We start from the raw sequence: 14383 nt of genomic DNA, 5'->3' as shown, positions 1-14383 counted from the left end.
CAGGATTCGTTCTGCTGTGCCTTACGTGGGGGCTCTCCCGCCAATACCAGGACATAAGGGCAGGCTGCTGGGGGTAAGCTCAGCACATCCTTATTGATTCTGAGGCTCGTCCCTTTTGAGAGGTGACGGGTAACACTATTACGCTTACCAGGAAATTCTTGGGGATGATTAGATATAAAAGTTAGGTATATGTTTTGGTTTGGGGGAGCAAAAGTGCCAGCCCCAGCTAGGTTATGTGAGCAATCATTACTTATGGGATTATGTGCTACCACTGCATTCGAGGGTTGTCGATCAATCAATTGCGTATCTCCAATAGAGGAAAATACAGTTGAAAGACTATCTGGCAAACACTGATCCCCATTAACTAGACTGTTTGGGGCTAAAATACTTGTCAAATGATTGCCCCCTCCTGCCGTGGCATCATTATTGAGAGCCATCACCCTTTTACAGAGCCTGTCCGTTAGAGTCTCTAGGTGATCCAACAGAGGATTTAGTTTCTTGTCTATTAAATCACCAACCCGGGAGCATACTGCATCAATAAGAGACTACCCTATGTCAAGTGACTCAGGTGTAGCTTCAGTCTCGGCGTGAGAGGATCGAGTAGCGTCACTATTCGAGGGTTTGGCTATGGGCTGTGGGCTAATTGATGGCAATATCCAGGAGATTAAGTCTCTTCGTGCTGCGGCAGAGCGTGGTGGCTGCTTCCTTTCAGTGCAAATGAGCTTTCCTGATCGTATTTTGCGTTTCGCTGCAACAGTTACAGGGGGGGGGCGGCCATGCTCGCCATGGCCTTCAATATCACTAATAGGGGGCACAGGATGAGGATCAATCACGGTATGCAAGGAATCTCTACCATCTAACACAGAAATACTACCGGATCCTGCCTGTGTCACCTCACATCCCAAAGATAATATGCACTCCCTTAGTTTGATTTAATTGGTTACAATATTAACCACTCTCTCCAGCATACTGTCAATGGTGACAAAAGGGCATGTGACTTTGGGTCCTACTCATTTCCCCATAGTTAATAGTTTTGCGGATAGGAGTTCCCACCTTATGTTTTTGCTGCCTCGGCTGAAAGGGGGGGGCCAGCCCACCCTTATCCGGGCACGGGAAGGCACAGATGTGCCCACTCTTTGCCTGGTCTTCACCCGGGCACGTCCCACGCAGCTGGACCCCCTTCTGATTTAAATACTGTCCCTCCGGGCGCGAGATGTCGGTGTCAGCGGCTCCTGCCAAGGGGACTCGTGGGGCTTTGAGTCCTTCCCCCCTCACGGGGTCTGTGGTCAAACTGCACAGCAGGATCCCATTCTGGTTTAAATAGAGTGCCTCCGGGCACGAGATGTCCGCATCAGCGGTTCCTGCCGCAGAGACTCGTAAGGCTTTAATCGCCCCCCCATCACCGGGTCTGCGGTCTCCATATATTAATATACCCACATGTTGAATGTGAACTTGTTAATGGCTTAAATTACTTCTTATACTTATTACGTTCGGATTTATGACATTTTAAAGGCACTGTCACTCACTCAAAGCACAGATGTGAAAGTTTAATTCAAACCCATCATATTTACGTAATAACATTACTGTAACAAGGCAAAAATACGTTGAGTTGTAGTTCATTTTGGTATTTAATCAGAAGAGTGTGAATTGCAGTGCTGAATTAATTTTTTTCATAAAATCTCAAGTGTAATGTCCTGGTCCCAGTGGAAGTTGCAGAAAGTGAACAGAGCTCATCAAGACAGTTACTTTCTGTTCTTGCAAAGTGGCTTGTTATCTTTGAAAGTGGTGGGCCATAACACTTGCCCAGAATCATAGCATGCATGGGAAGCGCCTCAGCCTGACCCCTTTTAGGGAAGGTTCAGAAAAGTTTTCCCATTAAAAGTTTTGAAAAAATGGTGTGAAATAGTGCAATTTAAAGCATTATATTCACATAAAATTGGCAAAGGTCATACTCTCTGAAATGTCACTTCTTAAATATTCAAGTCCTTTAATGGTGAGAAAAGCCATTGAAGCCTCACTCCATCTTATGAAAAGGTGCTCTGGGTGACGCATGTGTTAAAGATTACTTCTATTGTGACAAACTCAGCATTTTGTAATGGGTGTCCCACCCCTTATTATATGGGTTAACTATTAAGCCAAATATCATGTACAATATGCAAGTGCCAGTATTTTGCCATTAGTGCTGTCGATATACCAAGGGTGAACCCTGTCAACAATTACCTCTAGTATCTTAGAGTAGGCATTTTGTCATGGTTGAACTTGCCACCCCTTCACCTTATCCCATGTATTCTTCCCTTATATCAAGAATTACCTCCAAATGTGCCAGTGCCAGCATTTTTCCATGGGTTGCCCTATGCCAAGGATTACCGACAATATGCAAGTGCCAAGATTTTTGTTTCAGTGCCCCATATGCCAAGTATTACCTATTGGATGCCGGTGCCAGTATTTTCTCACAGGTGAATGTCATGCAGTCATGCTAAACATTGCTTTCAGTGTGACAGAGCCAGCATTTAGCCTTAGGTGCTGCTATAAATCAAGAATTACCTTCAGTATACCAGGGCCAATAGCAGATTCACAGTCTTAAAGTAACATTCTTACTCTCACTCATTACATTCACTTACACTCATCTTTACCAGGTCACACTGATTCTAACTCATTTATTCTCACTTAATTGTACTCATTCACTCTTCATCACTCTCTTGCAATCACTCCTACTCTCTCTCACTCACTCATTCTCACTCACTCTTATTCTGACTCACTCATACCTTCTCACTCACTTATACTAACATTTGGTGTCACTCTTTATCATTCAGTTTCACTTATCCTCACCCACAGTCACACTTATTCTCATTCATAGACACTCAAACTCACTTTCTCTTAATTTCTCACTCACTCACTCACACTCATTCTTAATTTTACTCACTCGTTCTCAATTATTCTCACTGTAACTCATTCATTCTTACTCACAGTTACAATTACTGTCACTCACTCTCTCTAATACACTCTCAACCTTTCTCATCATTCTCACTCAATTTCACTTGCAATCTTTCTCCCATTCACTCACTGTGACTCACTCATACTCACTTACTGACACAATCACTATCAGTCATTCTCACTCACTACCTGTAACTCGCTCACTTTCACACACACAGATTCTTATACATTCAGATGCACTCACACTTACATGTGTGCTCTATTACAGAAGCACACTCTCATCTGCACATATGCATTCAACATACATTTAAGGTAATTTTATTTAACTTACCTAAGCTTCAAGAAAAGGTACTATTCCAGGTACTAGTGCTCTATTTTTTTATGCCACTAATAATAAACACACAATAATATTTACTATTAGTAAAATAAAAGAAAGGGGTTTAAAAAAGGGAGAGGGACCCTGATACCCATAACGGCTAGCTAATCCTGCATTCTTGGCATTTATTTTGCCACCACTAAGCACATGGTTCACAAGGGGCAAGTCATGGGTCACAGCTGCTCCTACATTAGACTATTCAAATGCTGCAACTAAAAACTTGTAAGGAATGAAGATGCAAGCTCCACAACATGATCTTACCCCCTTTAAATGCATCAAATGTCATTACATTATCTGTCAACAGACTGGTGTGAGTCTTTTCAAATGTATTCTGAACAGTACGTAAAGGTCGTGGAAATGCCAAGTCATGAACGATACAAAATCCATGCATAATATAGGTGCATACATAGAGACAGAACAAAAGGTGCATATTTACAAGTAGGAGGAGAGGCAAACAGATGGTCATGTACAGGAAGATATAGGAACTGGTGTGCTCTCACAACCAGAAGAGGGCCAGGTACATGCTCAAGCACTGATAGACAGAGGGACAAGTGCACTCTCCTAAGAAGAGGGATGGTTGCCTGTTCACATACTGAAACTCTGATTCAAGCAGCTGTTTATGACAGATTTGAAGGCTGACCTTGTTATCTGGACTTTCATTCATGATCAGTAACTGGTTGGTTGATTAATTAAGATGCTTATAGGCTTAATGAAGGGTTTTAGTATGATTTGGTCATAAGGTCAGTAAGGCACTATCTACACAACTGAAGCATGCAGTAGTATTATGAAAAAATATTTTTTTCCCATTTTGAGGTGGCCGCCATTTCTTCAATATTGACAACAATGACTCAAATAATTGGTTGTAGGGTGTTTGTCAGCAGGAAATGCTATGTGGAGTAACGAAACTTGAGGGGCCCCCCATGCAAGGTACATGGAGGGTCCCCCCTCTGGACTTAATAAGGAGCTCTCAGGTCAGGTGGATCTTGGGACCCCCCGCACCACAGGGGCTGCAGGGGGGGCCTATGTCACTCCACTGAATGCTATATCATCCTGAAGAAATTATTATGTATATTGGGTGCCTAGAGACCAAAACATAGATATAATAACTGTTGCTGAATAGCAAACAAACATATATCTTTTATTAGAACATTGGAATGTGGAGCACTCCATTGTAGACAATGGAGTGCTCCATGCTTCTACGGGCCGGTAAAGGCCCGCAGAGCAACATCCCAATGTTTTACAAAAGCCTCTCGATTTAAATCCCCTCGAGCTTCGAGAAGCCTTTGTTTAATTTATTAGAACATTCTGCCCTCTAGTGGCAGAATGTTCTAATAGCCTTATAGCCCTTCGGAGCAGAGCAATACCACTATTAAAGTCCCGCTGCTTTTGTTAAAGTCCCTCGCCTTCGTCTCAGGCCTCTAACGCTGCAGCGGGCCTTTAATAGCCGGTATAGCCCGCTACGGCGGGCTATAAGGCTATATTATTGGATGGATCTGTACTATTTAAGGACATGCATTAATTTCTCTCAGCAGCAATTCGACATATAAGTTGTTCTGCACTATGTTTGTGTACATTTTTTGTGAAGTTTCATGAAGGCCTATATGTGGTAGCTTCTGTCCCCAATCTGTCTTTGTATATGTACATCCATATCAAAACATACTGCACTTGTAAAATGTTTAATAGTACTATAATAGTACTACTCATGTATTAAAAAACACTATTTGCAAACCTACTTGCGGAGACCTACGCGTATCCTACCTTTTCTAGCTCTCACACGTAGGTATTCATTTTAGTGGAAAATGTAGGTGAAATCCAGAGGAGTGCCCGGAAAATGGAGAATACTTAGTCCTAAATGGGAAGTTTTTAGGTGGTAGTAAGGAGGCTCTTAGTACAGATAAAGAGAGATATAAAGAGAGAAAAGCACTTATCCACCAAAGAGTAATCACATTGCTATTCACAAACTATATTTCTAAAGTACAGCCAAAAAGTTCCACAACAGTTGTACATGTACTCCATTTTAGCTTTTTAATGACCCCAACTCCACACATGGCCACTCTAGGTACTTCAACACGCTCCCATAGAAAACCATGTTAATATGTATATACATCTTCTGCTTAATTTTTTATATTTGTATATAATTAATTATTATAATATTTTATCATTTAAAAATAAAATGAGTTGCAATTAAAACATATTAACTAATAATTTAAATTACTTATGTACATAACTTTCCATCATTTGTAAAGTATATGAAATGAAAAGAATAATTTTACAGTATATGGGGATTTTCAAAACTATTCTTTAACAAATATTTCTTATTAATGAATCAAATTTAAAATAAATTAAATATGCAATGACATTTTAAGTTAATGTCCTGTTACATTTTATTTTATTAGTACTAAATTAGAAATAAACCTGAAAAAGTATTTTACATTATTATTTTATATAAGATATTTTTAATATTTTTAAAAGGGAATAAACCTTTTACATTTTCCCCAATCATTCCCAAAGCAAGACCTCCATTTCATTGAATAGGGTCACTGCGTTACTAGTAATAACTTTGCACTAAAAAATCCTGTTGTCAGAGGCTTCACCCCCTGAATTGAAGGAGTGGAGACATGTAAGTCTACACTATGGAATAACTTTACACTCGGAAATGGTGACTAGCACAAAAGGTTAAAGTTACTATTAAGTGTAGCAACAGATTTGCGTGTGAGTAAATTTACACATGTAATTGTACTTTAGTGACTAGGACCCACTGTGTTTTAAATTGCAATATTGAGAAATGTTTCTGAGATAACTCTGCTTCATGGCTTTGACTCCAAAAGTCTTTATAATTAAAGCGGTATGGTTCTTTCATCTACTAAAATATTTGTAAACACATTTTGAATGTAAATTTAAAAGGTTACTTCGGGAGCACTTTTTGCGTAGATATAGCTTGAGGTACAAGTGCATTCTTGTAAACAGAGGGATGGGAATTCACAGTCACAAAAAGAGAGACTGGTCAGTTATCAAATTGGAGACTGATTTGCACAGTACCAAACTCACCTTAGACTACTAATTCTCAAGGACCTCAGCTAGCAGTAGAGGAATATTAACTGGTATTGTACTTTTGACAAAGGAGCTCCACTGAAGAAAGACCCTGGCCGCCCAGTCCAGGCTTAGGTTGCTAAGATGGGAGGGGTGCCAATGTGCTCTCAGTCAGAGAGTCATTATGCCCTAAAATCTGTGGAGATCTTGCCCCCAGAAAAGACTTGCACAAATTAACCACCGGCTATGGTGTAGAAAGTCTGATACAGCACTAGAATGGCATACAAAAAATATCTCCTATTACGACTTTGATTAAAAGTAAATACTTCCGATCAAAAGGTGTAACAACTCAATAAAAAGTTTCTTCTTTAGCCTCACAGTAGTTTATGTTCAAAGCATATGCTACGATCAATTTTTCTGTCATAGCTGAGTGCTTGGAAAGGACTTCTGGGGCACTATGGACATTTGTTGTTGCGTCAAGGATCTCTCTCAAGTGAACTGATTATGCATAGTGGGTGGCTCACTGCTCTTTGGGAAATGAGTCAGGAAGTTATGTAGAGGTATCTTAGCAAACTATTGCTGTTGTAGGATGATCATTCACCAAAGTGCATGCAGTCCATTTGATGGTATGGGACTCAAGCAAGCACAAATTTGAAGTCTCTCTGGTGGCTGTAAAATAGAGGAGTGTGCCTCAGGGTCAGAGCAGGCACAATATTGTCTTAGATCCTCAGGGATACAGGCACAGCCACAGATGCAGCCACAGTCCTCAGATGCAGTGGCATACTACAACTCACATTAGCCTCAAATTGGTAGTGAGGTGAGGTGGTGCAGTTTGTGATCTCTGTGGTCAGGTGAGTTAGCCATTTAGGAGCTACAAAGGGATTGTGACAAGGTGCAAAAAGTCATAGTCTATAAGGGTCACAAAGTCCTGATCTGCGCACAAGGAGAAGTCTTCCTTTCAGAAGGCAGAAAATTATCTCCGGCAAGCTGCACAGCAAAAGGCATATTCTCCAGAAGTACTATTCTCTAACAAGGTGGGGATGGTGAATTGAGTTGGAGGAGGATACATATGGTGTGAATGTCAGTTGAGAGATGAGGCAATCAGGGTATCTGACACTTTACCCTTAACAGGTCTAAAAATACCAAGACTTGATTTGCAAGCTTCCTTTTTCCTACTTCACAGAATTCCTAGGTCAGGATGCACATTGGACATCCACGAAGAAGGGAGAGTATGGAAATTTAGCTTGTGCATTTTCCTCAATATGTATGTAACATTCCTGCAGGAAACTAGAACATTTCCTATTGCCAACCACCCCATAAGAGAGCTTGAAGAGTTTAATAGTCTGTTGTAGCATTCAGAAAATAACCATCACTGATGTGCAATGGAGCCATTTAATAATAGTGGAACATATTAGGAGGCGAGATTAATATTGGTAACATCCATGATGGGTAAATTAATAAACAAAATGTCTTTGTTGTGCAAGGACCAAATAAGCAGAGCATATAATAAAAATGAAAAAATAAACAATTACAAAATAGTACTACTGGATTGACCTCATTATATTACAGTACCAGGCAAAGCCAATCTTGTTTTACTTTGCTACGTGACCAGGGACTTAAATTAAGGGTGAGTAATTAGTGTGGACAACATGAATTTATACAAGTCATGAGTTTGTGGGCATATCAAACACCACCATGTCTTTGGTGTGAGCTCCAAGTGGATGAACTGTACCAAGAGCTGGTTATGCGATTGGAAAAAACAGTGGGTTCTAACATGAGCACACTCTGGAAAAACACAGTGGGAAATGTAGCTACACCATGATTAGCAGTGATGGTAATTCTTTTCAATGGCTTTGAAACAACATGCACAAGGGATAGTTGATCTTTAGATCTGAACAAATGTAAGACTAAACTGCAATGCATCATATTGGAATGTCATTATTTTGTGGTATAAGATTTCTGAGGGACTGTAAATTGAGGGGACAAGTTTATTGGAGGCCATAAAACAGGACAGTGATCTTTGTATTGTCTTTGCTACTCAACCTACCATTCCCAACCATTTTGAGGATGTGAAAGGTCAAGATGTGAACAAAAAACAATTTTAGTTATTGTACCCGTATACACATTGTAGGTGAAGGTACGGCATATGGTTCTGCAAACCATGTTTGAAAAATACAAACAGGGTAGTTTCATTATAAATCTAATTTCTACATAGGAAATGTTTAAATCTGTACAGTGTAGGTGAAAGGGGGAGAGGATCAATGTTTAATGAGTGTTTATTTTGCATTTCTTTATGTCTGCTGTTTTTCAGCTCAATGTGGGCTATGAAATCCTGAAAGAAGAATGCAATGCTTCACAAACTACCATTAGATAATGAGCTTGAGAAATACATTGTAAACATTTCAGTCAGAGGGCTCGAGAAACTCTGGTACTCTGAGAACTTTAAGCATGCAGCATATGGTTTTTCTTTTGACCAACAGGATGCGAGTATTGCAGAATTCGGCTCTAATTAAACCTGAGGTTTAATTAAACCTGTGGTTTGATTAGAGCAGAACCCACCAATACCTACAAGCCACATTGTTGTGCAAAAGTGTGTGATAAAAACTCTTATATATAAGTGATACAGTGTGACTAGGCTATGCCTAGTAGTCATTGCAAACCCTCTTTAGGAGGCAGCCCTTCATGAGGTAGGACAGGAAGCATTACAAACTATTCCATAGGAAAGTATGGAACAGTGAGTGTGCAAGATAATCTGAGGTTTTTTGACAAAGTAGTCTGTAAAAATAAGGCTTTTCATGACAACTTGTCAATAAAGTAAGAAATTAGTTTTGTTCTTGCAATTAAAAGCAAACCGATCAACAAAACAGCCAAGCACAGTGTTTTACAACATATGACTGGCCTAATTTACAAAAATCCTCCACACTTGTGGTGGAGGCCCCGCAATTGTGGTGTGACCTCCGTTCTGCAGTTAACCATTGCTGACCCTGCCACAAGTGTGGGCCCCCTGCCATGACTGTGGACACTCCGCCACGAGTGCGGAGGACCTTTGTGAATCGGCCCCTACGTTTCTAAGTTACCAGCCTTGGTGAAAAAACATATGGTAGTCTTGCAAAACTGAACTACAGTTCAAAACTCCACAGTAGAGATGTAAAAAGTATAATAATAATAGAGTCCATTCATTAAAACAAAAAATGTATTCATTTAGGAAGCTAAATGTACAATGAAGAATGTAACATTTAACATTAAACTGACTCACATTTGAAATATGCTGATTCACAATAGGAAGTCATAGTTATCTGTGCAGGCCAAAGAAAGGCTATGAAGCTAATGTTCTTTAACTAGACATTAATTTAATATTGCTGAAATATGCACAACATGATTTAGAAGCTTGACCTTAAAAATTACCTGCTTAGAAATGTTGTCATAACTGCAGAATATTCCAGTTTAACAAATGTATAACTTTTATAAGCAACATTTTATTCTGGAATGTCAGGAACCTCCTAATTTCTTATGTTTCATGTAACATTTGAATAGACTCACTTGGGCTTTTTAATCAATAATTTTTGATTGGTATTAGGAAGAATGCATTACTTAATAGTGATTTTGCCTTTTAGCTAGTAGTTTATTATTCTCACAGTAAAACAAGTTGAGTTGTAGAAGGTCGATTGGTGTTTAAGGCCTATGGGAACCTAGACTGATGTTTCCAGAATCCAACTATGCAAGATTGTCTGTAGCTAACCTTGTGAAAAAAAAGTATAAGCCGCATGTATGGCTGTAAGAACGGAGGAGCTGAACCTGCTTACCAAAGAACTTGGCTACCCTATTGCTCAATGAAGGAAGGAGCCTGTCACCATGTTTTCGATGTGTGTTCTTGAATTTTATATTAGTGCTTGTTCCTAGGTAGTGGTGTGTGATTCTTTGAAGGGTTGCCCCTGACCCTTGACGGTTGTGGCTACTGCTGCAACTGTTTTCTCTCTCTGCCTTACTTTGATATTTGACTTGACAGATTTCTACTGCAACTGTATGCTGATCGAATAGGATTGATTGAGCTTCGGCTGAATCTTATGAACAACTTTTTATGAGGAGTTCTGCTACATTAATTTGGCTTTGAAGCTTTATGCTCCTTGGATTTCACTGTTTTCTTTGAATTAGAACTTTGGCCTGAGTTCTAGAAATCTAAAGGTCTTATCCTGATCCATACTATAGGGAACTTATTCCTTTATGGAACACGATTCATGCAATGTATATAGATGCTTTATTCTAACCACTTTTCTTTTATGAGATTTCTGTAAACCTATTTGATTTATGGACTAACTGAAATAAAGAGAAAAACAAAAGGAAATAACTTTACTAATCTCTTAATGAGAAATAAAGCTTTGAAACTACAATGCAATTCTCATCATTGACTGAACCTAAACTGTTAATGAAATTTAAGATTGAGATGTCAGTTGTGCTCCTTGACTCCTAATACAGCATTCCAAGGTCCATCACTGAGAAGATGAAGAAAGAAGGATTTAGAAGGTAAAACAGGGCTTCGCCCTAAAAGATGGTAAATTGCAGATATATTTAGAAATTTTAGGACCCAGTCCACGCTATCAGTAACCAGAGCAAACTAAGTTGCTTGTAAGTATGGTTGTGTGGAGATTGAGAAAACCTTTCGACACCAATTAGGTTCTTCAACGTTAAGGTTGACCGAATGTTACAACTGTGAATGGGGAGGTTAATAGTGCATGGGGGTTGTCATGTGGTTACAATTACAACTGCAGCCCTGAAATATTCAATCAGTTTATTGCATTTTGCCTACTGACTGATATTTACAACCCAATGAAAGATGTGGTAGGCAAAGGAAGGGATAAGACAAAAATTTGAGGTATGAAAAACATTTTAATATAAATTCTGGAATACCTTACCTTGTGTATCTTGTCTGTTTATGGTTGCAAGGTTTCCACCAAGTTTAATGCATTCTTGTCTTGCAGACTCCCATGGACGTCTTTCATTTTCATCACTGCCAAATATTTTATAACACTGTGGAAATCAATTGATAGGGGAGTTCAATAAGTTTATTTTTTAATGAATACCACTATTTCCTAACAGTGCTCCTTTTCACTCATTGTGAAAAAACATTATATACTTCAAATTGAATGTCTACCCAGTTAGGATTAATTTAGAATTAAATGAAGAAACAAAGTGAGATTTTTATTATTCTTGCATTTGTTCATTATATATAATCCTTATCTGCATCACAGCATTGATTTTACTAGATTGACTTGTTTTTTTGCTGTTTTTAATCTGTTTGATTGCCATTTCACTCTGCTGGTCTCCCTATCTCTTATTTTTCTTGTGTAGTATACTTGATACTTACCACTGTAGCTGCCTCTAAAAATATGAACTGGGGCAAATGAAGAATCCCTCTCAGATTTAGCCAATTTAGGGATCATCGAACTTTAGGTAATTCTGGCAGACGTTAGCCAGGGTACAAAAGGCCCAAAAGCTGAACTTCCAAGTAGACTAGGCAACCTCAATAGTGATTGGAGTGTGCTATACTATTCAGAGAAACCATTCAAGAACCTTCAGAAGAACTTACAACACTCAGATCTTCATTACTAGATACCTGGATTTAGTTGTGGGATAAAAAGGGATAGAATTTCTGATTCCAGACGAAATCCAGTCATGTAAACCTGGGGATATTCCCCATGATACATAGCTATGCTTTTTCCCACTCTGGGGAAATAAAATACCAGGACACAAATTAATTTGATTAAATATCCGCTTGGAGCATGTGGTAAATTGACTGGGGTCTTTTTCTGGTCCCGGTTCATGATGTGAGTGGCAGTGGAGGAGCTGGTGAAAGCAGTGGTGGGTGCATTATTTACAGCTCCCCTGTTGTGCAGAAGCAGGGTGGGAAAAGGGCGGGTGTGGTAGCTGACTGCAGCACCCAGGGAACTGTGTATGGTCTGAATTCAGTGTTTCTGCCAGGAAACTACTGAGTTCGGAGATTCCATACTGGAGATTCAACCCCCCAAGACCTAGGCAAGCTATAATGGGTTAGACTGGTATTCTCTAAGGGAACACCACTTTGGTCTACTATAATGAGGGCCTTGGAAGTGGTTTCTATGCTGCCTATAACACTGGCTAAATAAGTATTAGAACTGCAGGGAACATACAAAGTATATAGTTCATTCACAAGGTCAACAGCACTAGGTTTACAGCATAATGCTTTCGCTTGCGGTAGAAAAGTATTTGATTCACTATCTATTGGGATGGAGAAAGGACCCCTGAATGGTTTTTGAAAGCATGCAGTCTTGCCTTAAATACACCACAGCAAGTGCTAGCCTTTTTCCTGCCTCAGCTCACACAACAATCGTGTGAGCACTGAAGATATTTTAGTAACATGGATTGACAGCTCAAGTGAGGTTTGTGATCCAGAGGGGCAACCCATATGCACCGTCTTTATCAAGAATGACCTTTGCCATCACACGGGGTTATAGAGGACTGACAGTAATGATAGCAACACTGTTTATAGTGGCAGGGCAGGACTTTTCACCTCTCCATGACAGGTAGAGTCGCTGTTGGCACACAAATGTCCCCTGAATGGAAAATAGAAGTATACCCCTGCCCTGAGTGCTCACCAGAATGTGAAACTGGTAGATTAACTTTTTGTTTGACGCTGGCATCATGCTTATTATGTATTCTCAGATGCCTGTGCGACATCCTGAACCTGTTCAAGCAAACAAGGAGCTACTGTACATGCCCTGTGTTTGTTGCGTCAATCGGTGGTGGCAGCATACCAGGTTTTCTGAAACTTTGGAATGACCAAACCCTTTTCTCTGTGTTAAGAGAGTAAATTGTCTATTGACCTCTCTAATGATAAGTTCCACTGTAAAGTAAAACCCAGACATTGCACTGATATGCCATGAGTGCTTTTATGTCCGGTTGATGTGTAGCACAGGTATTGTAGTCAGACTCTGTGTGTGGTGGGAATCTTAGTACTGGGGCAAGGAGGATGAATTGGTTCCTGGCTTAGAATAGCACAGTATAATGGATGGATACAGATTCCCCTAAACAGTGGAAATGTATTGACTGCGAATGGAGTGTAGCGACCCAGACATTGAAGTGAGTGAGGATGAAGACAGTGCTGCCCTTGTAAATTCAGTGAGGTCTCTGCTAACAGAGAGCTGCTTTTAGTAGATGGCAGGGGGGTAGCGGTGGTACTACATTTTTTGTTTTTCAAAAGGGGAGAAGTTTCCAGGGCCTGCACATTTGTCTGTCCTTGATTTATTCTTCAGGAATACTGATGACAGCCAGGCACGGCAATAGTCCACTTCATAGTGTGCTTGCTTTGGGTACTCCTGCTTTGGAAACAGCATAATTGGTATTAGCAGTAGGAGCTTTCATCCTGCATAAAACTATGCCTTAGGATCAGCCAGAAAATGGTATTTGAAAGAGAACAAACCCAAGCCAGTTCTTAAAATTTTGATAGTGGATTAAGATTCTAAGCCTGGAGAGGGAATTTACAAGTGGTGTTAGACCTGTCAGCCTTAGAGTGGTCTTACTCCAAACGTTTTGCCTCACTCCTTGTATTTCGCTGTATCATTTTTGTTGGTTTAGGACTTTACCACTGCTAACCAGTGCAAAAGGACTTGTGCTCCCTCATTTAAAACAAGCATTTGCAATGCAATCGGTCTCGCCTTTGGGACCCTATATGTATTTAGCTATGCAGCATATTAGCCTGGGTGCTGAAACATCTACTGTTCTTTAACATGGAGGGAAAGAAAGTACCAAACTGCTTGACACACAAGGTATGGGAACACTTGAGAAATATTGCCTTTCAGCGGGAAATGGTATAGTCCAAAGCTCTGTTTTTAACATAAAATTAGGGCTACACAGGCGACACACAAGACACACTACAAAAGGAGATCACACCAGTTGAGGTGAAAAAACAGTATGTGTATTGTAAAATAAACACATCAGAAGGGAATCACAGGTGCAGATAAACTGTGCCAGCCGGCACCAGGTAACCATTTACAGGGGGATTATATACAT

The 14383-nt window shown here is 39.9% G+C and overlaps 1 protein-coding gene across 1 annotated transcript in view; it reads right to left on the bottom strand.

Moving 5' to 3' along the window:
- The window catches only part of LOC146789395 (macrophage mannose receptor 1-like), a 742402-nt gene that overhangs the window by 164849 nt on the left and 563170 nt on the right, over positions 1-14383 (bottom strand). Inside the window, exon 21 of the mRNA XM_085631522.1 lies at positions 11251-11365. Within this exon, the coding sequence (XP_085487648.1) occupies positions 11251-11365 (115 nt within the window). The remainder of the gene's footprint in view (positions 1-11250; positions 11366-14383) is intronic.

The sequence above is a fragment of the Triturus cristatus genome, chromosome 10, assembly GCF_964204655.1.
Source record: "Triturus cristatus chromosome 10, aTriCri1.1, whole genome shotgun sequence".
In the NCBI taxonomy this organism is placed as follows: Eukaryota; Metazoa; Chordata; class Amphibia; order Caudata; family Salamandridae; genus Triturus; species Triturus cristatus.
Note: the sequence above shows the minus strand (reverse complement) of the source record. Positions and strands in the feature narration are given on the sequence as shown.